At 56.5% G+C, this 21,137-nt stretch overlaps 1 protein-coding gene across 11 annotated transcripts in view; it reads right to left on the bottom strand.

The window, feature by feature from the left end:
* Window positions 1–21,137, bottom strand: part of BCOR (BCL6 corepressor) — a 108,477-nt gene that overhangs the window by 7,265 nt on the left and 80,075 nt on the right. For 7 of the 11 annotated variants that reach the window (XM_031028458.2, XM_081808986.1, XM_081808985.1 and 4 more), the window contains exons 2-10: window positions 17,318–17,443; window positions 15,913–15,991; window positions 12,110–14,950; window positions 11,349–11,402; window positions 10,683–10,869; window positions 4,242–4,502; window positions 3,519–3,863; window positions 2,551–2,876; window positions 1,928–2,182 (exon numbers count right to left, since the gene is read on the bottom strand). In XM_031028458.2, coding sequence (XP_030884318.1) covers window positions 1,928–2,182; window positions 2,551–2,876; window positions 3,519–3,863; window positions 4,242–4,502; window positions 10,683–10,869; window positions 11,349–11,402; window positions 12,110–14,950; window positions 15,913–15,991; window positions 17,318–17,403 — 4,434 coding nt within the window. In that variant the 5' untranslated portion in view covers window positions 17,404–17,443. Of the gene's footprint in view, window positions 1–1,927; window positions 2,183–2,550; window positions 2,877–3,518; window positions 3,864–4,241; window positions 4,503–10,682; window positions 10,870–11,348; window positions 11,403–12,109; window positions 14,951–15,912; window positions 15,992–17,278; window positions 17,444–21,137 lie in introns of those variants that run through there. The other 4 variants (XM_081808989.1, XM_031028462.2, XM_081808988.1 and 1 more) reach the window with 4 other exon arrangements.

The following is a 21,137-nucleotide window of genomic DNA, read 5'->3' as shown; positions in this document are numbered from 1 at the left end:
GACAGCCTTTTTATGACACACAGTATCTCTAGCTAAGCAGAAAATCACAGTGGTAAAGACTAACTTCTGGAAGACCCTCCCAAATCAGTTCTTTCGTAAAACATGCCTTTCCGGGGTTAAACAAATTGCCCTTCAACTTTCAAAGATTTAGACTTCAAATCTTTAGACTGCGAATCTAACTGACCATCATCCCAACAATTTAAAATTCTGCCCAACGAAATTCTAGAAAGTCGGGAGTTAAAAGTCACTAGTGAAATGTTCACCCGTCAAAACTGGCAATTATGCAACTTACATACTGAACTTCAGGCGTGAAGGGAACCCGCCCCCCCCCCCCAGCTGTCCTGACATAAACATGTCCAAGGCTTCAGGTGCCATCAAAGGCCTGGTACGTAGCTTAAAAATTCACGGATCGAGTAAGTGGTCCTTGGTCCAGGCCTCAGACCCACCGGTTCCACAAATCCACAAAAACCAAAATGGAAACTTCCTTAAAGGACCAACAAGCGTCTCCTGAGGTCTCCGGTGCCAAATGGATCAACTGTTGGAAATGCCAAGATCAGAGGCGAAGCAGGGAGCCCCGCCCTCCTGCTCTCCCGCCTCTCCTCCAGTGTTTGCCAGGAGCCCAGGCCCCTCTTCTCAACCACGACCAATCACGAGCGAAGGAGCGATCGCTGGGCACGCAGGGTCTAGCTCAGCAGCGGGTACGGTATCCGCCCCGTCATCCTAGGTGCTGCAGCTCTCAGCTCACGGGAGGCCAACTGGCTGCCATGTGGATTTCACCCCCCCCTAACTAAAAGTCATTCCAGAGAGTTCTCTCCAGGCAATCCAGAGATCTCCAGAAGAGGCACGTTGGTACAAGCAATAGCACATTTAACCGACCACCGAAACTACCCCCAAACTAAGAAATCGCTACTGCTCCGAACTTCCTATCCAGTCATGCCCGGGGAGGGAGATATCGGCGGGCGGGCGGGGGCGGGGGGGGGGGTGCGGCACCTGGGGGTCAAGACGGTCACACCAGGAAGGGCTCCCCCACACAGCTGGCCAGCGTGTGGGGGCCGGGACTCCGGGCCAATCCCACGAGCCCTCAGGCCAGCACAGGCCCTGTCCCGGCAGCCCTCGTCCACACCTCCACACTCAGCCTGCTGAGCCCCCTTTCATTTCCACCATTCAACTCCCAGAGGGCTGATGCCAGCATAAAAAATGCCTCTGCCCCGTGGGCTATTACCTCACAATTTCATCTGACAAGTGTGGTGGGGGAGCGGCGCAGGGCAGAGGGGGTAATCTATCTCTCAGAGGGCAACTCCAGTGAGAGCCGGTCTGGGAGAGGAGCAGGGTGGGGGAGGGGGCGGTGACTCTTAGGCACAGCCGGAGGCCCTCCTCTCCTCTCCTCCGCAGCCCTCAGGCTGCCCCCCTCCATGGCCCAGCCCTCTCAGAAAAAAAGACTCTTCAGGTCTGCCCCCCAAGCCCAACCCCTACCCAGACATCTCCCGCCCGCTCCCAACAGGGGCACCGCTTTGCCCGAGAAACAGCACAAGCAACCCAAAATAGAGCTAATAACTTCTCTCCCCCTTGCTAATCAGAATCCAAAAGGGCTCATTAAAATTCCCCCAGTCGCCAAGCCCTGGGTTATGTCAGATTTTATATCAGAGATAAGTGAGCAAGACTGGAGGATGCCGAAGCAGCCTACCTGCCTGAACACGAAGTGAACATCAGAGAGGCCTTTCTTTTCACATGGCAACTGAACAAGCCAGCCAAGAGCCGGGAGCGGGGAGCGCGAGTGGGGCGAACACAAACATCCTGCTGGAACACCCAGCCCAGCCCCGGATAAGGAGGGGGGCTGCGCTCTGAGTCCCTGCCCGGACCCCCGCCGGATGGGGCGCCTCCACCCCCCCCCAGCCCCGAGGAGCCAGGCCCCCGCAAAGCCCCTCACCTCATAGCCAAGCCTGGCGGCCCGCTGCAGAAGGGTCTCGCCTGCGTTCTTATTGACGATGAGTCTCCGGGCTTCTGGAGGCATCGGGCGCGACTGGGTGGTCTCTGGAGGGGAGCTTGAGCGTGGCAGCTGTGAGGACTGGGAAGCCGGCAGCAATTGTTGCAAACGGTCGAAGGGCTTCTGGTCCTGCTTGGCTGGTGACAGATCGTAGTCGGAGCTGGGCTCGGGCCGCTTCCGGAACCTCCGGACGGTCACCTATCACAAAACCGGGCGGCGCGCACGGTTAAGCCCGGCTTCCCACACCGGCTTCTCTGGCCCTCCTCCCCGAGTGACAGCCCTGAGCGGAGGAAGGAACTTTTCCCTTTGCTTTTGTTTTGGGGGAGAAAAGGGGGTGGTGCGGAGGGGCCCTGGGCGAGGGGGGAAAGGGGTTTCATTCTTACTAGTTTGAAACTTCATCGCCACCCTGGGGATTGCGGGGGGGGGGGTGGGGGGGCGGCCCGAGAGTGACATCTGGGGGAGGAACGTGGGTAAAGGGAAGCTCTGTCCCCAGAAGCGAAGAGGCTGCAGGCAGACGGGGTGTGCTGTCCCACAGGCCCAGCGGGGAGCAGGGGGGCAAAAGGTACCTTGCCGTCCGTGTTCTCCACATAGTAGTCTCCCGTCAGCGACAAGCCCTGCCTGGGCTCCTGAGGGATCAGATGCTTGGTTTTGCACAGTCTCTTCCCGGATGGTTTCTCGCTGCTGTCGGTGTATTTCTGCAGCAGGGAGGCCGCCTGGCAATCCTCTTCTTCGTCTGTGCACAGCACATCTGTCTTCTGGCTTTCTTTAATTTTCTGCTGTTTGGCAGGCGGCCTCGAGGCTGGCGTGCAGCTTGGCTGAGTCTGCTTTTTGCCGCTTGCATTGGTGGATGAAAGGCTCTTCATGGGCGGAGAGCCGGAGAACACAGGCAAGCCTAAATCCGGAGGGGGTGGCGGGCGGGAAGGAGGGAGGGCGAGAAGAAGCGGGCGTTACACAGTTGTAGCCGGTGCGGAAAGAAAAGCCCATTGTTAGCACTGATCACTGGAGCGGCTTCAGTTTTTAAAGATATACCAATTATGTTTCCAAAGCATTAATATTTTAATTATCCCACATTCAAACCGGCAAATAGGTTAACCCACAAAACGCCAAACGGCCCCAAGTTTCCTCAAAGGACCGGGACAGGAGGGCAGGAGTCAGCCCTTCCACATCTCCCACCTCCATCCACGGGGTGGGTGGGTGGGTGGGGGTGGGGAGTGGGTGCTCAGGACCCGAGGGAGCGGACACAGGCTCAGGCTGGACCAGGGCGCTGGCCAGCCCCGCGGGGTCGCCCAGACATCCCCTTCCTGCCCAGCCCCGGGCCCCAGGGTGAGCCGGAGCCAGGAAGACAAGCTCCCTGCTGAGCCCCTCACTGTACATTCCCCAGGGAAGGGCAGAGGCTGGAAGGACCTCAAAGGAAAGCACCCCCTGCCTGCCACATCCTGGTCCGTCCATTTCTCTGGTGCTCGGCTCCTCCCAGGGCCCTTCCCCACAGAAGGTGGGTGACCCGCCCTCCAGGAGTGGGGTGGCCTCTGCATACCTTGTTCATTGTCATTGGATTTGAGGGACTCCTCCGACCAGCTTCGGTTGCCTTTGGCCTCAGCCCTTTTTCTGCCAGGTTTCTCTTCGGGGCTGTTAGTGCCCTGGGCGGTGACCTCAGGCTGAACCGCCTGGGTCACTTCCTTCCTGCCCTGGCGGCCAGCTTTGCTCTCTGCGGCCGACACCTGCTGTTCCCAGCGTTCTCTAAGATGCAGCAAGTGCCGTTGCTTTTTAGGATGGAGCCCTGTTAATTCAATGCACACCTTCAGGTTGGTCAGCTCACTATAATGTGGGTCTTCTAAGTGGTTAGAGGAACTGTTTGTCATTTCCCTCTCAGGCCAGTCATCTAATGGAGAAATAACTACAAATTAATCAAAAAGCCCCCTGGGGGGGGGGAGAACAAATTGTCTTACGCATCGCTAATAGGGGTGGGGGAGGGGAGGGGGAGTGAGTGGTCCCTGCCTCTGCTTGAGCCGGTCACCAAGTCTCTCGGGAGGGGACTTATTCATCTTTGGCCATCTTTGGGCTCGAGCTCCTGCATCTGGCTTTGGGGACAGGGGAGGCGTGAGCGGCTTCCCCGGGGCTCCAGGGCAGGAACGGGGGACCTCCCCTGCTCCGCACGAGGGACTCCCCCTGGGCGTCCCCGCGGCTAGGGTGGGCAGCACAGCTCGGGTCTGGCCACCCCCAGCCTCATGCGCTGGCCACCGAAGCCGACCGAGCTCACCTTTGGAGACCCGTCTCCGCTTGGCCTTCAGGAGAGGGTCCTCCGGCAGCTCTTCCACAGTGGTCTCAGTGTGGTTGCTGTCACCTGAGACTTTGCGCTTTCTGTCCAGCCGGAGCGGGGAGCTGTGTGGCATGTCCACGGCCGCCTGGTCAGCGGGTGGCTCACTCATGGGCTGCCTGTCCATGAAGTATTTCTCCACAGGAAGATCTTTGTCCTCTGGAGCCTCAAAAGGGTCGTGTTTGTTGCCAGCACTGTATTCGCCTGGGGGGCGGGCGGGAGGGGGGGCGGGGAGACAGTAGTACAAGGAATGAAGGCCCAAAGGTCACTGTGAGAAGGCAGGACCTCTGTGCCCACGGTAATCTGCCACCAACAGACCCTTCTCTGGAAGACCGGGGGCCTCACACGTTGGAAGCACAAGGCCCGCCGAGACAGAAGGTCCCAGAGGAAGGGCAGCTGAAGAACATCAGCAAGTAAAGCAGAAAGTGGAGACGTCTACAAAGCTCAACTTTCTCCTTCTACCTTTTTGTAGTTGGGGCACGAGGAGAAATCGGAACATGAGGCATCGCCACCAGTTCGATGACGCTTAGGTCCCTTCCGGGGCCCTTTCCCACAGGGGGCAGGTGACCCCGCGGCAAGAGCCAACCAAGCCAGGGCTGACCAAGAAATCGCTCGGGAAACATTTGCTGAGGGCGTTATTTTGAAATAAAAGGAAGGCCATGTAATGAAGAGAACAAATAGCTCCTACATGTCATCTGCGGAAGGGACCGCATCCATGGCCCCTTGGGTCAACCGGGAGATAGTGAAGAAAGAGGGCTGGGGCGGGGTGTGTTGGCAGGCGGAGAAGCTGGGGGACCAAGGGCGACGGGAGGAGCCCGGAAAAGCCAAAGGAGAGGCTTCCTGGCGTGCACACAAGGGTCGAGGGCAATTTCGAACTCAACCTGATTACCACGCATCCCCCCTGTGTCTCACATCCGGGGAGGGGGAAAAAAGCACACGTTAGCCCCCCAACACCTCGGTGACACCGTGCACACGCATGGGGACGCCAGTTACCCCACCTGGCACTCCTTTCATGCCTTCCTTCACGCACAAGCATCCGAGGACATTCCACAACACCAGGCTCCGCCCCCTACGGTGTTAGGTGTGTCTCGTTGTGCTAGGTGGGCCCTTGCAGAGCTGCCCGCTCCAGGGCTCCCTAAGCCACGTGGGCTCCTCCCGCTCTATCTAGCATCGACTCGGGACCTTTCCTTAATCGCCTCAGCTCGACATCACGCGCTGCTGTTGTTCTAGCCCAAGAAATGGCCCATCGATGGTTCGGGTCACCTTCCTTCTAATACACAAGTTAACTCCACAGGCATCCCTGTGACGGTAAAGAGCGGGAGCCGGGTATCTGGGTAACTCTGAGCAGAACCGTGCGAGTCCATCTCTAGACGGAGTCAGAAACACACTCTTCATATGCCGACCCTATTCCTCCTCCGTTTCCCCACCACCACCACCACCCTCCTGGCCAGGTCAAATATCACTCCCGCTCCTGACCGGCATAGCTGGTTCCCTGACCGGCTTTTTCTTGGGGGGGGGCATCACCCCCATTTAGTGGTGGTCAGTTGGGTGTGTGTCTGGGGGTGGGGGTGGGATTTCTCCCTGGCCTTGGCTAGCCCGTGCTCTCAAGGGTGGAAGGACCCAACCATGTGGGTCTTCTGTCACGGCTGCGTCCCGACACAAAGCTCAGGGGCAGCCAGGATGCCCGCCGGCCCGCGGTGGGCCAGGGCAGGCACAGGGGGCAAGCCGTGACTGCTCTGTGACCCTCTTAACTGCGCTGGCAGTAACAGCTCGGCCCCCTTCAGCTGTGAAGCGGGACGATTACTGCAAGCTGCCTCCCGGGGGTGGGCTTCGTAAACACAAGCCGAGCCCAGCGAAGGGAAAGGCTGGGGAAATCACTTCAACGGACAGACGGACACCAAGGCTGTCAGACCAGCTTGAATGTTAGCCCCACTGCATGCAATTTTAAGATGTGAGCCCTCCTAGTTAACACCATTTGGCGTCTCTGGTCGGCCTTCCCAGAAACCCCCGTGGGAGGCACTGGGGATCCGTGTACAAATATTAAGAACCACCGTGTGCAATTTTAAAGTTAATGCAGTGTACGCGTCGTCCCCTCCCCCTCAGGTAGGAAAGAGGATCCAAAGCAGGTGATTTGAAAGCAGGGGTAACCGGGAGGTGATGGATGCCTTCTAGGGTCACAATCAGGCAGCAGCTTAGCCGGCGTGGGGCTCTGGCCATCTCTGCCCACACCTGAGATGCGCCCTGATCCATTTACGCCTTTCTCCACCCCGATATTCCACTTCCACATTTTACACTTTAACTGCGCCTGGGTGGCTCAGTCGTTAAGCGTCTGCCTTCGGCTCAGGTCATGATCCCAGGGTCCTGGGATCGAGCCCCGCATCGGGCTCCCTGCTCCGCTGGAAGCCTGCTTCTCCCTCTCCCACTCCCCCTGCTTGTGTTCCCTCTCTCGCTGTGTCTCTCTCTGTCAAATAAATAAATAAAATCTTAAAAAATTAAAAAATTAAAAATTAAATTAAGAGGCACGTCTTGCTCCGGGAGAAGGCTTTCCGTGCGTCTTCACCCTGGCTGCAAACTTCAGACCGTGCGGTTCATTTCGAGCCCGCCTGCCTGGCCTTTCGCTGCGTCCCCTCGCTGCACCACAGCACCCCAACAGAAAGACAAGAGCCCTTCCCTTCGGTCTCCTCATCCAGTAAAAGCTGCCCGAGGGCAGAGGGTACCCCCTCCTCACCCACCAAGATAGGGAGCAGAGAGCCACACAGGTGCCCGCTGGTCCCGCTCAGCAGGGGAGGGCGCTCCTGTGCCGGACCTTCCAGGCGGTCCCCTCCTGCCACCTGCCGCGTCCCCAGGGACCCCACGATGTGATGTCTGTGGCTCAGTACCAGGAACCCTTCCGCCGCTAGCTAAAGTCACGGGTCAGTGAAATCACCTGCCCACACAACATAGTTGAGCTGCTTTCTTCCCTGTTTTGCAAGAGGATCTTTCCCCACGCTAGGTGCCTCCCCATCCTTTCCACAACTCCCGAGCGTCTCAGGGCAAAGATCCCAATTTGACTCAGTGAAGGCCCGCCCCAGTCAGAATCCTAAAGAGCACCCACCGTGACTGCCTAAGAGACACATGGCCACCGGCGAAGCGGGGAGAGACTCCGTTGTCACACACCTGATCCAGAGCTCAGCGATGAAGCTGTTCTAGCCACAGCTCCCGGGGCTACCCTTAAAAGCAGAGGAGGCAGAGAGCTAGACACACAAGGGTCCTAACCACCAGGTCTACCATGGCTGCTACTTTCAGCCCTTCTACGAAGTGGGAAGGCATGTGCTCTCGGTCACTTGATGTAAGCAGATGTGAATGTGCCTGTGTTGTTCGGGGCTTAACACTTGCTCCCTGCAGCGTGGTCCCATGACTCACAATGCCTCCGTCCCACGGTCATGGTCGTGCCATAGTGCCACCTCACAGAAACATCACCACAGCAATGTTTATGCCTCAGCAGGGCAGCAAAGCACCCTCCCCGCTGCAGGGGGCCAGCCCCCCTCCTGCCCCCCCCCCCGTGAGCCCTAAACAAGGCGGGAGGGTTCCCCATGATGGAAATTCCCTCCTCTGCACGTAACTATAGCGCCTTTAGCAAAGGCTAACCTTGTGGAAACTCATGCCCTCTACAAAAGGGGCACAGGGGAACCTCTGGTTCCAAACTCAACGTGGTTTACAAACATGCAGCTGCTTGGCCAGCGAGAAGTTTCCTGAAGTCCTTTGACTGAGGCTTCTTCCAGGTCCCGCCCAGGCACTGCCACGGAGTAGGTCCTGGGTCTGCCCCAGCCAAGTGGCTGCCAAGGGAGACCATCACTCCCGGTTCACGGGGGAAGGGACCGATGTCTCCTTGTCCCTCCCCACCTTCGAAATGCCACTGATGGTTCCTCTTTGGATAAACTTCCAAGTCCAAGAAGCCTCCTAAGGCATCCGTTGAACTTCTGAAATAAAAACTGAATCCGGCCACCCCGACTACCATAAAGAGCAGATGAAAACCCTGACTATTGTGCTTTCGACTTCATTCGCTCTTCTCAGGCCAGCCCCTCCCAACAAGGAGCACCCATGTCTGGGCAGCCCGAGGCCATGCAGGAAGCACCCGCCATCTTAGGAAGCTCCTGGAGTCTGCGGGAGGGGAGGGCTGCCCTGGAAGAGGGAAGGCATCTGGAAGGCATCCTGTATCCTCTTCACAGCCCCTGCCTACCCCCACCCCCACCCCAGCTCCCATGTGCTCACAGCTTGGCTCTCGGCCACATGGACCCCTGTGAGGAGAGAACCAACGTGGAGCAGGGCCCGAGCCCACGTGGGCTCAAGACTCCACGAGGGCCAAAAGGACAAGAAGACCCATTAATTTGCAGCCGAGTGGATCCAGCACCTGCTGTCCCCTAGATGAGGAGGTGACAGCAAGGACAACTGTTCCTCTAGGTTACCCCTCTTGACCAACCACAAACCAAAAGCCCCCAGAAGACTGCGGATGGTGACCCACCTCCTTCATTGCCCCCATCTTCAAAAGTGAGCCCCCACCCCCACTTTCCCCAATCCTTCTCCTGCCCTTGGTGATGACCTATGCCTTGCTGGGCCGTGTCCTGGGTCCTCCAGGAAAAGAGCCCATTGGTCTGAGCCTGAAGGGACTCAGGGGAGGGGAGAAAGGAGGCCTTTCTGAGTCATCTGGGCTCTGCTCTCCATTGACCAGACTGAGTACTCGTCTCTAGGTTCAGCAGGAAAGATGGGGAGGACGCAAACTTCCCTGGGAAGAAGGCCAGGCTGAGTGAGATGGACGAAGAGCAGCTACCTTGGGTCTGGCCATGTTACTGGAAACCCAAAGGGCAAGAAGACTCAGGGCTGGCTAACTTCATGCTCCCTTCCCTCCAGCCTACCTTACCCATTCCCTCTCCTCAGAGAGGCACCTACCCGTTAACTTGGCTTTGCCCACGTCTACCAGGTCTCCCTCAGAGGCTTCCCCAAGAGCTGGCACTATGGGCAAGTCAGAAAAAAGGGGCTGCCCACGGCGAGCATGAGCAAGGAAGAAGGCGTTCGTTGCTGCTTTACGCAAGAGCGGCTTGGACCCTCCATGTCCCCCTGTCAATCCCCCTGAGGTGGAAGACAGGAAATCTTTACTCTAGGTACATCAGAGTCCCCTCCACTGACTAGCAACAAAAACTCCCTTCTTTCAAGACTAAAGTAAAACAAATTGGTCCTGGCGTGGCTTACCCAGAAACCTGGCCACAGGCCCTTGTCTGACCCCAAAGCTGACGGCGGGGGGGGGGACGACGACGACGACACGGAGGGAGGAGGGGTCTGTGCCCTAGGCAGCGAGAAGCCAGGACCCCAGATTCTCCCAAACTCCATCAGGCGCCAATGAACACCAAACCCATGACGTCCAATAGCACAGAGCTCACAAATGCACCTCCCATCCCTGACTGCCCTGTGTCAGGAGGATTCCTCACCCACTGTCTCCTTGACATCCAGCCAGACGCCCAAATTCACCATCACCAGTGAGGTTTCCAAGGTCTAGAGCGGCTTCGGGTCCCCGAGCGTGCACATTTAAGAAACGCAGAAAAAGACCTTCTCTGCTTGCTACCCACACACCTTTATCGACCAGGATGTCTCGCGAGCAAATCCCACAGTCCACACCACAGTGGGGGACCAGCTGCTGGGCCCGAAGAGTGACTTGAGAAAAGCACTAGCTTTCTCTCCATTTTGCCTCCCCAACAGAATACAAACCCCCGTGTGGTGCGAAAAACCCCCTCTCGTTTATACCACGCCCCTGGATGGTGCTGTCAACATCTAACCACGACCAACAAACCCGCCACCGAAAATAATGATCTCATCTCTAGGGTGCCCTCATCAGCCTCCGTGCCATTTTAACAACACCTCTGCCTTTGGAGGGAGAATACGAGTACCCTCCATTCCACGGGAGACTGTCACTGTGGTGGGTGGGCAGGTGCCTCTGGCTGGAAGTATCATTCCACTGGCACCAAAAAAGAAGGGCAGGGCAGGGCAGGGCAGGGCACCCTATCTGTACCCGCTACAAAACAGAACGCAGTGCACATGGCCACATTTCTGTCTCCTGCTGCCATTCTCCCGCTTAAATCGTTATCAGACCGTTACTGACGACAGGACCGGTGTTTCTCTGGAAGAGGAGCGGTATCCCAGGAAATCATCTTTCACGGCTGCCTCATCCCGGGATGCCACCACGTTCGAACGGACGCTCGGCCCTTCCCCACTCGGCCGGCGAGAGCGGCCTGTTTCTCTGGGCAGCCCACGGGCCCTAGGGCCACAGCGGTGAACCGCTTGCCACCCCCTCCCCGAGCTCTGGGACCGGCGGCCCCCCTGCTCACCACACATGAGCTGCCTGGGTTTACTTACATCTCTCATTGTCATTCTGGTCGGCAATGGCCTCTTCCAGGGCGACCGACTTTGGCTTTTTGTCCTGATTTCCTTTCAACCTCTCCCAGTCGGCGGGGCTGAATTTGCACACCTCGGAGTCTTTGGCTGTTGGGTGGCCACCTTCTCGCTCTTTCATCTCCAGCTCTGAGAAGCGCATCATTGCACGCTAGAAAGAGAATGGAGACGGGAAAAAAAAAAAAACACAACACCTTACCATCAAAGCTATTTCATTTGCCTTACCTTAAAGGAAAGTAGTTTCAAAGAAAAGTTTGCCCAAAACCAACCACAATTTATGATACAACTGAGATATTTTAAAACGTAATAGATAAAAACGTAAGAGTAGCTAAACGTAAGTAATCACACAGTCTTTACTCGTGAAGCCATACGTATATAGATATATATGCGCCGTGTACGCAAAGCCATGCATACACTGTGGCTCAGAGACAGTCTCTTTGGAAGGTAAGTAAAAACAAAACAAAAACACAACGCAAAGAAAACAAAACAAAAACACAACAGAAAAGAAAACAAAATGCACAATGAATAAAGACGACCATGGCCCACAAACTTCCCTTCGTATATTTGGAAATGAAATTTAACTCAAAAGGTTTATGTAAGATTCTAGTAATAAAAATTTGAAGAACTGACCTCACAGTAAGCAGCGGGTAGACATAAAATACTGTCCTCTTGTAATCCTTCCATCTATGTAATTAAAATGGGCACTCAATGGATCATTTAGATAACTTCATCCATTTTTATAAGCATAAACCAATTTTTTTCTTAACATTGCAACACAATTTGGCTTTATTTATCTTTTAATTAAAAGTAAAATATCTTAAGGAAATTCCTATACAACATCTATCATTCACTAGCAAGTTAAATACATAACTCTATCCCTTTAAGCGAGCTCTCTCTCTCTCTCTCTCTTTTTTTTTTTTTGGTGGAAAAAAAAAAAATTGCACGACTCCCACAGACATGCGGCTTCTACACACCTCCACCAAGTATCGCATAAGGCATTCTAAGCGGCACTGCTAGGCATTATTCATTAACGTACAGTAATGGCAGAGAAATCAAAAGCAACTGATAGGTAAACGTCATGCAGTCTTTAGCTATCCTTCGCCATCATTAATAGTTCTTTTAGCAGCATCTGCGTGGAGTTCTCTTAGTATCTACAGAATAACGGCAAGTATCCAGACACATGAATCTCCTAGGTGCTACCACTCACGTCCCCTTACTGGACACACGTCAATATATTTACGTGACCATAAGCTTCATTAACCAAATCTGCCCGGTGCCCTGCCCTACCATACTCCCCCAATCCTCTTTCCACATTAACAAAACAGAACTGACAACTGGTAAAGTCACTGAAACTCGGGGGGGCGGGGGGGGGGGGCGGGGGGGCGGCTCACCTGCAAGGCGCGCTGCTCCCGGCTGAGCTGGCTGGAATCTGCGTACAGTTCGGTAGTGACACATTTGAATCGGTCACCCACGTAACCAGCGGAATTCGCGATTCTCTTGGCCAGCTTCGATGGCTTCGGTTTGAGAACTTTGCCATCAGTGGATTCCGCCTCATCGGCTCCATCTTTGGTATAGGTGGGGGTGACATCCACACTCGGTGGGGCACTGCCCACACAAAACGGTTTGGGATCCTCTTGGGTTTTACCAAAAGTTACAGCCGGGCCATCGCTCCCCAGAGTTGGTTCCAGGAAGGGAGTCGAGACTGGCAGCCCCAGGTTCTCCTTGTTGGTTCCGGCCGGAACGTTCTCCTTGCTTAAGCTGAAGACTGACTGGCCCGGGGCCTGTTTGAAAGCATAAGCTTCGTGGAAATCACTGATGCGCCCCAACTCCTCTCTCAGGGCGACGAAATCGCGGTGCGGCTGCAGGGCCGGGTCAGCCGGGGGCTTGGTGGGCTCGGCGCTCGGGCCCACGCTCTCGGCCGCGAAGCCCGGCTTGGCCGCGTTCGCGTCCGCCTTAGCATCTGGCTCCTCCCGGAGCAGGTCGACATAGACAAGCTTGTCGCTCTTGACGACAGTTTTCCCTTGATTCCAGCTGGGGCTGGGCTTTAGGTTCTTGTCGGAGGGGACTTCTGGGTGCAGCTTGGTGCTGCTGGCCTCCAGCATCTCGGAAAACCGGTTCCGGAGGGTTGGGTCCTCGTAGCGTCTCTCGTGGGAGCGGGACCTCCTCTCGGGTTTCTCCTCCTTAGTGATCTCTATGGGCGTGTGAGGTATCAACATGGGATGCACCATGCCCAACCCCAGCGCGTCTTGGTAGGTCACAAACTCCGGCCGGCCCGTGGGCAGCCCGTAGGGCAGTCCGGGCTTTGGGGCAAGGTGCCCAGGGAAGAGACTGCCGTTGGGCAGCAACACGGGGTGAGGGTAGACAGGTCCCTTGCCATGTAAGGAGAGGGGACTTATAGCGATGCCCTCGGGTGCCGGGTAAGGGAGGTAACTCCTGGGGTAGGGGATTGGTGGGGACCTAAACGCCTCGTTTGGAGACAGAAAGATGGAGCTTGGCGGGAGGCCGTTCTCGTTTGCTTTGAAGCTCGGCTCCGGGTTGCTGGCTTTGGCGCCCTTGCTGCTGGTGCTGCCGCCGTGCTTGGCAGGCGTGGCCGGAGGCTGGCCCACGTGCTGAATGACGGATGGCGTGGTGTCCATGGAGCTCCTGCTGGTCTTGCAGCCATCCGCGTTGGCATTGGGGGCCGGCGACGCGGAGGCCGGGCGGCCCGCGCTCGAGCCCGAGCCCGAGACGTTCGTGACCACGGCGTCCGTGCCGCCCATGCGGGGACACGATGAACTCCTCGGCTGCGGGATCGCCCAGTCCAAGGCCTTGTTTTTCAGCGGCAGGCTTTTGCCATTGTTCTCTTCGTTGGGGCTCGGCCCGGGCACCACCCAGGACGAGGGAGCCGTGCTAATGATTTCAGATCTATAGATAGCACAGCCGTTTCCGGGAGGAGACAGTGTTTCTTTCGGAATCTCACTTCCCGAGAGCACTAGGCCGCTGCCGGCCCGGCTGTGAACCAGGACCGTGGGAGCCATCTTTTTCATGTGGTCGGCTTTGGCCGCATCCACGTCCACCACTTTCGCAGACAAGTCCAGCGGCTTATCGGTGACGTCTTTGGTGACCGTCTGCTTCTCCAACAGAGGAGGGGAGCCCCCGTCTTTTCTGTCTTGGCCCGCCGCTTTCCGGGCGTGCCCGGGAACCGGCGGGGCGCTCTCGGCCCCTTCCGGGCCCTTAGGGTACTTGCCGTTGGAGAGCCTGGCCGAGGGGAACTCACTGCTGACCGTCAGGTATGGCTTCGACAGGGTGACGGAGGGCGAGGTGGAGATCCTGGCGTAGTGCTTGTGAAATTCGGAGTAGGTGTCCGCGGCGGGCTGGGAGGGAAGGTGGACCCGGGGCGAAGGCCGAGGCGAAGGGGGCAGCAGGAGAGCCGTGTCGCCGGGCAGGCCACTGGTGACCGCCTTGGCAGAGGGCACCCTCGGCTGTTTACTGTTCTGGATGTGGGGATAGGCATGGGAGTCGACGGGGTTCCCGGGACTGACGCCCATCTTCCAGGGCAGGCTTTTGTCGGCGCAGTGGACCAGAGGTGGGATGGCCGGGGAGGCCGAAGGGGTCGAGAGCCTCATGGGCGAAGCCAGGGACGACGGGATGTGGGGACTGACGTAGTGAGGCGGCGGCAGGTAGAGAAAGCGCTCCCCGTTGGTGCACACTGGAGAATACAGCGGCTGGGCCAAGCTGTAGGACTGCTGAGGTAGCAAGGCCTTGTACATGTTCAGTGAATACTTATTTGGCGAGTCGAGGAAAGGGTAGATGGCTGGCGTGGCGCCCTCCATGTAAGGATTGACCCAGGGCAGCCGCAGATAACTAGCACCATTGATGTTGAGAGGGCTCTGTTTGTCGCTGGCAGGCCTGTCCAAGCCCAGTGTTTCTGCTGTGGGTACAGCACTTTTTTGTATTCCGGGTGGTGTTTTGTAGATAGCACTGAAGCCATTTGGGGCTTTTCCGGAGACAGCGGAAGCCTCCACCGTCTCGGGGGTGTTCGGTTTGAACTGCATTTCTGGATTTCTCTCGGACGAGAACCCAAGACCACCTAGGGTGCTCGTGGCAGCCTCCCGACCTTTCTCCGAGCCCAGTCCACACAAGCTAGAATAGACGATGTTGCCGGGGACGCGCAGCCCTTCCCGGATCAGGCCAGTGCGGTCCATGCTCAGCGCAGCCAGGCCATCGATCCGATGGGCCGTAGCGGCATCCACCTTCGCAGAAGAAGAACATGGGTGTTACTCGCGGCGCTCCCTCAAAGTGGCAGGGCCCGTCCCGAGGAGAAGCCGCCAACTAGTTCAATGTGACGTCAGCCTCAACATGCGAGCAGAAACGGTTAAAAAGAGAGGCTCCACAGGGTCCCCGGTCCCCTGCCCACTTATCCAAAAGCCTTTGCTGCCTGCCTTCTCACCTCGGTTCAACTAGTATCCTGAAAGCCTCTAAAAGGTTGATCCCTTTAGACTTGGGGCCCATACATTAAATTCAGCCATCTATTAACTCTGGAAAATTCACCTTCTCAGCAAAAATTCTCTGCCGCAACAGAGAGGACACCAGCTCTGCTACTCTCAGCACCACTCTCACGGGGTACCGACCTGGACGACCTGGACCTGAACCTCCCAGGCCCTTTAGGTTGGGGGTCGGGGTGGTGCTCACTGGGTTGGTTGGTTGGTTGGTTTGTTTTTCCTAGAGGTAGGGGAGCATGCTTATTTAACATAACAAGAAACAATCTTTGGTGGGATGGCAGGGAAGGAGGACTTTAGCGGTCTCATTTCTAAATCAATAAAGAAGGCCATGGGTCAAACTGTGGCTGTGTCTTTTGACTTCCTCTCCCTGCTGTCTGTGTTTCATATTTTACTGAAAAAGGAAACCCTAAAGGTCTACTTGGAGGCTGGAAATTTATCCAGCTCCAGGGAGCATGGAGGTGGCGCGTGGCTTATCAAAGAAAAGGAGGCACCAGTCGCTACGGGACTCGGACATAAATGGCCAACGTGTCAAAAGGAGCGCGGGGGCCAAGGAAAGCTCGGGTGAGGGCCAGGTCCTGCAGAAGAAGCATCCCACTCAGCCCCACCCCGCCACACCCCTGCCCCACCCCCAAAAGGCCCTTTGGTGGCATGCAAATTAATGCACGATGGATTACAGACCATTGATGTTCAGACAGAAGTCATGAGTCTCTTACCACGTTGTGGTTCAAGGGATTTTCTTCCCTCAGTTCCAGTCTGGCCTTTGAAGCGTCACCATCATTTACAGGAATTTTCCTATTTAAAAAGGACACACCAAACTTCGTGAAAGCATTCCCCACTTAATCCATCTTTCACAGATCGCCCCAGAACAAACCAGTTTCTAATAACTCCCATTTCTCAAACCGCCCTCACCAAACCGTTCCTCCCCAATGGCCCTGAGTGAAAGCTGTCCCCAAGCGGTGCTTCAGCTGGGCTGGGAGAAAACAGAGGAAAGGCAGGGCGCCACGGGGACGGGAAATCCCAGATAGGGCCCCAAGCTGGCCGATGCAGGAACGAAGATCCTGCGCCGTTGTTTTCTCTAGAGAGGCCAATCTGAGCTCTGCCGTCCTAGCAGGCCCTCCGAAAGCTCTATGTGAGGACAGACATCAGGGAGGACGATGGCCAAAGGCCGAAGCGGAGACACAAGGCTGGCGTCTCGGCGCAGGCTGCACCAGTCACTTCCGCGCTCCTCACGAGGGCAGGCTTTCAAAACTTTTCCCCAAAGTTAGGTCCCGTGTTCTACAAAACTGGTTTCCATGGTGATGATGAAGCCATATTTGAGTGCCTTTATCAGAATGACGGGGGACACACACGCACACGATACAAAGGTCAGCTGCTCCAGGCTGCAGAGCGAGCCGCACATCTGTGCTGGGCTGCTGCGGCCGCCCTGGGACTCGTTATCAGACAGCACCATAGAGAAAGCGCTCGGTGCCAACTTCCAAATCCCCAGGATCAGGTCGCTGACAAGCGGCGGCGGATACCCCGAAGAGCCGCTTCCATCATCTACTGCTCAGCTGCCGCTACCCAACACTCCAAAATGACTGATTAGGGGGCCCGGCGGGGCTGTCGGGGGACTGAAACCGGGAGCCGATGGCCTCGCCGAAGAGGCCGCAGAGGACAGCGAGAAACCCGGGGCTTAAATGAAGTAAGGGGTGGCCGTCTCCCCATTTATTACTGAGCAAACTATTTGTTTTAAAAGCACATCGAATGCCGATCCACCTGGGCCCACACTCCTGACATTTAGAGTTAAAAGCAGCATATAGACTGGGATTAATTCTCCTTCATAAATATGAAATAATAAATTAAGGACGAAAGTGCACCGAAAGGCCGCTTTAGGGGCTAATCTTTTAAAGGGCGGCAATGCTTCGCTGAGCCGGGTTGCCTGTTAAAACTGTAAATCAAGGGCCGCCAGCTAGGCGGGAGATCGTTCTCCCCCACCCCTTTTGGGCCCACTGTGGCGGTGAGAAGATGAGGGGGGCTTCAGCACGGGCTCTGCTCCGGAGCATGCGGGGGGGGGCAGGGGAGCGGGGGGTCAGCACCCACCCTTCGCTCCCCAGGCCTCAGCCAGACAGGCACATTCACCTGTCTTCGTTGATCCCACACATGCGGACCCTCTCGCTGTTCATCCAGCTGTGAACGTTCCCATACAGGGGGGTTGCTGAAAGCATGTCGTCTTCTTGGATGGCAGCTTTTCTTCAAGCGTCTAGTCTGTTTAAATAAAAAAAAAAAAAATCCCAGGAGGTTGAATAAAGAAGAGCCAAACAGGGAATCAGAGAGGCCCTCTTTCTAGGCAATGCATACAGAATGCAGAGTCCGGAAGGCAGGCTGTGCTCCATGTCCAGGAGTGAGGGAACACACCTGACCCGAAGTGTACAGGGGTGGCCCGCAACTTCCCAGCGGGCTGGGAGGTGGGGGGGGGGGTCAAAGGGCCACATGCCACACCATCCACCATCCGAAGTAACCGCACACATCACCACCACCTCTCCTTTCTCAGCCTTTGGGGAACACACTTGGCAGCGTACGGTGCTGCAATCTTGGGGAGCCACGCGCTGATTCTTCTGGGGTCTAAGAGGACCAGGGCTGGTGGAAGGCACAAGAGTCCGGTGTGGCAACCCAAACTACCAGGTGTCCCCGGGGCTGTGGTGTGGGCTTCTTAACAGATGGAGGGTTACAAAGAGTCGGTGGGCTGGTGAGCCACCCCACCCAGCCCGCGATCAGATGAGGCACCGAACCCCGGGTGGTTTGGCCTGGGAGCTGCAGAGGGAGGCGGTTGAGTAATTCCATGACGCCTGCTCGCTGGGGACAAGAAATCATTAGTGAGTGCAGAAGTCTCAGCAGCCCAGGCTGCTGGGCTCTGAGCCACTGGCACGCTGGGAGCGGGCAAAAGCCACCCATTCTCCACCTACGGGGAGGGGGAGGCTGCCGGGGGCAGAGGAGGGGAGAGCACCCCTCCCCGCCCTTCCCTACCTTCTCTGCCCACCACCTCCACCCACATCACATTCTAGTTTGCTGCATGAGTGAAGGGTCAGGACAAGCTGCATTTTATTAACAGGATTATCACGGCGCGTGATTTATCCTCGTGCAGGATTTTAATTGCTCTTTGGAGGTTGAGCCGTTTCTTTTGACTGCGCTTCAGCCCATATCCTGCTGTTAAATGCTGGGTTAATAAGTAGGGGAGCCTTTAATGCCTGGGACCGATGGCCCTGGGCAATTCCCCGCGCACAAACACGTTGTCATTTCCCTGGGCCGGGCCGGGCTGGGCTCTCTTTACACGGGACGCAAGGCAGAGTGTGAAATCAGTGGTGTGCAGATCGTCGGGGGAACTTTTCTTTCTCCTCCCTCACACACCCACCCACACAGTTTCCGAAAGCCCAAATGTTCCCTAAGTCGACACATTTCCTTTGTTAGCAGGGAAAAATATGCAAATGCTTGCTTTTACACTTGAGCACAAGGAGCAGACTGCCAGGTCGGTGGGGCTGGAGGCACCAGGTCCGGGGACTCTTTCTGGGAGTAACTGAGGGTGGGGGTGGGGGAGCACCTGAATCCCAAAGCCAGGCTGGTCTATCCTTCTGCAGTTCTTTGTCCTAACTAGGCCTTTTGTCCACCAGTATCCCCGTCGGCCCCTATACATAGAACACCGTCTGTTAATCAAGAGCCACACACACAGACACGCGGCGCGGAGTTAGAGCCCAACAATGAAGCTGCTGGAGGAGGAGGAGGAGGAGGAGGAGGAGGAGGAGGAGGAGGAGGCAGAAATCTGCAGTTGCAGCAGGCCTGGTGCGATTCCGAGGGAGCGCCTTCTCCAGGAAGCGCCTCCTCCTCTTTCCAATGGGCTAGCCATGGTGCCCCGCAAAGACCAATTGGGGTCTTGAAGAAGGTTCCGTGGGGGCTCACGGGCTTCTCTTCTTCCAAACCTACGAATTGAGTTGGGCGGGGGGAGGCCACCACTAGCAAGGGACAACCACAAGGCACATTCAAGGGACTGTCCCTTCCCTAACCCCTGCCGCCCCTTCTAACAAAGGGAAGACATTCTGGGTGGCCTGACGTGGAAGGTGGGGCAACATTCATTGGTGCAGGCGACCTGGTCATCAGCTTCGGCAGTGGGACTGGGGACCCACCGCACCAGGCCATCCCCGCGCTGCGCGCCATGAGGAAATGCAGAAATCACACCGGGAGCAGAAACGGTCACTCAATCAAACCCCTAAGAAAAGGATGAGGGAAGGAAAAAGTGTGTGTGTGTGCCTCTGAGACCTCAAGCTTCTGCTGTCCCCAAAGTGGCCTCCCCTTCAACAAGCTGCCACCTCCCCACCTCCTTTAGTAGCGGCCTTGTGACAAGGACCTGTGAGCACCTAAGAAACAGGAAGGGTGCGGTCTCCATCATCCTACTTTGCTCCCCCCGCCGCCGCAAAAAGGGCTTTTCTTGAGAAGGGGCAGCCTGGACTTGGAGGAAAGGGGAATGTGATGTAGGGATATCTGGGAGCACTGGGTGCTTTCAAAGCTCTCCCCACCCCCCCCCCACCTCTCCAGGGCCCTTCCTGTGGACTTTTCAACATTAATGCCACACACTTAGAGGACACCCAGCATCAGAATGTAGTGGCTTGGCATGCGCGGGGGTCAGATGGAGTGTTGGGGAGGGGGCAGAGGGAGGAGGCTGTACACGAAGAAACAAGGGAGGAGGTACATTGTTGGATCCTGCTGACTACACACACACACACACACACACACACAATCTTTAGCTGCCCCATGAACTTTTTGTGAACTGTTTAAAAGTGGAGGTCTGTTGAACAAACAGCGGCGCCACCGCCAGCCATAATTTCATTGCAACAAGCTAAAGACTTTTAACTCTTCAGGTTCCTGGCCAAAGATGGGAGCTGAGCGGGAAGGGCCAGTGAACCATGGCCCTGCCTGGCAGGAGGCCCTTCTCCAGGGTGACGGCCTGCTCGGGAGGAGGCCGGATGCCCGGGAGGAACCCCCAGCAGGAACATCCTGGGCGGCAGCAGAGGCCCTCTGCCAGGAGGCCCCGAGGACCTGCCCCCCCCCGCGCCACCCCCCCCCCAGGGATGTGGAGCTAAGGGGACACTGGGGTGAGAAACACAAAGAGACTGAGAGGCGGAGATACAGAGATGCTCATCCCACTCTACTTCTAGAAGGGGCTGTTGAAATAGTTGGGGTCCTTTTTTTTTTTTTTTAACTCTAAGAGAAAGTGCTTCAAAACTGACTTCGCTGACCCTGGGGCCGCGGTGGAGAGGACAAATAATGTGATTTAGATGACAAACAGAACAGGCACTTTGCCGCTACGAGAGGCTTGTTTGCCCTTATTTTCCGCGTGCACCAACCTCCCCCTCCCCGCCCCGCTCTTCCACATGCAGGCTAGAAGTGCCAAGATGTGTGAAGTCACTCAAGAAAAGCACTTTACAAGCACCAACCTGTTTCCATGTGAGCTGCTAAGCTACATCCTGGCTACGGGGTTTTAACCCTTTTTCCAGTAGTGGAGAGAAGGGGGCCAAGGAGGCAGGACAGGGATGGAGGGAAGGGGAAGGTGGCTGAGAGAAGAGGTCAGACGGGGAGACTGAGGAGTGTCTGGTCTCTAAAGAACAGACCAGGAATTGGAGCGGTTGCCCTCTGGAACACCCAGTTCTGGGGAGAGACCTGGCTTACAAAATGCACCCCCCCCCCGGCCCCCAGAGTAGACTCTGGCTCTCGGACTGGCAGTAACTGAAAGCATAAGAGAGCTTGGGTCTCCCTCAACAGACGTGGGCAGTTATCTGCTCTGGAAGCCAAGGGTTATGCTTAGAGTACTAGGCTTGGCTTGGACACCGGCGAAAGGGCCTGACTGGCAGATAGAGGTCAGAGGGACCAAAATTAGGAGCTGTCATCCCTGAGAAGAGGCACTGCCAAGCCT

The sequence above is a fragment of the Leptonychotes weddellii genome, chromosome X (genome assembly GCF_054177405.1).
Source record: "Leptonychotes weddellii isolate Sample4059 chromosome X, ASM5417740v2, whole genome shotgun sequence".
In the NCBI taxonomy this organism is placed as follows: Eukaryota; Metazoa; Chordata; class Mammalia; order Carnivora; family Phocidae; genus Leptonychotes; species Leptonychotes weddellii.
This window is presented reverse-complemented; position numbering and strand designations above follow the sequence as displayed.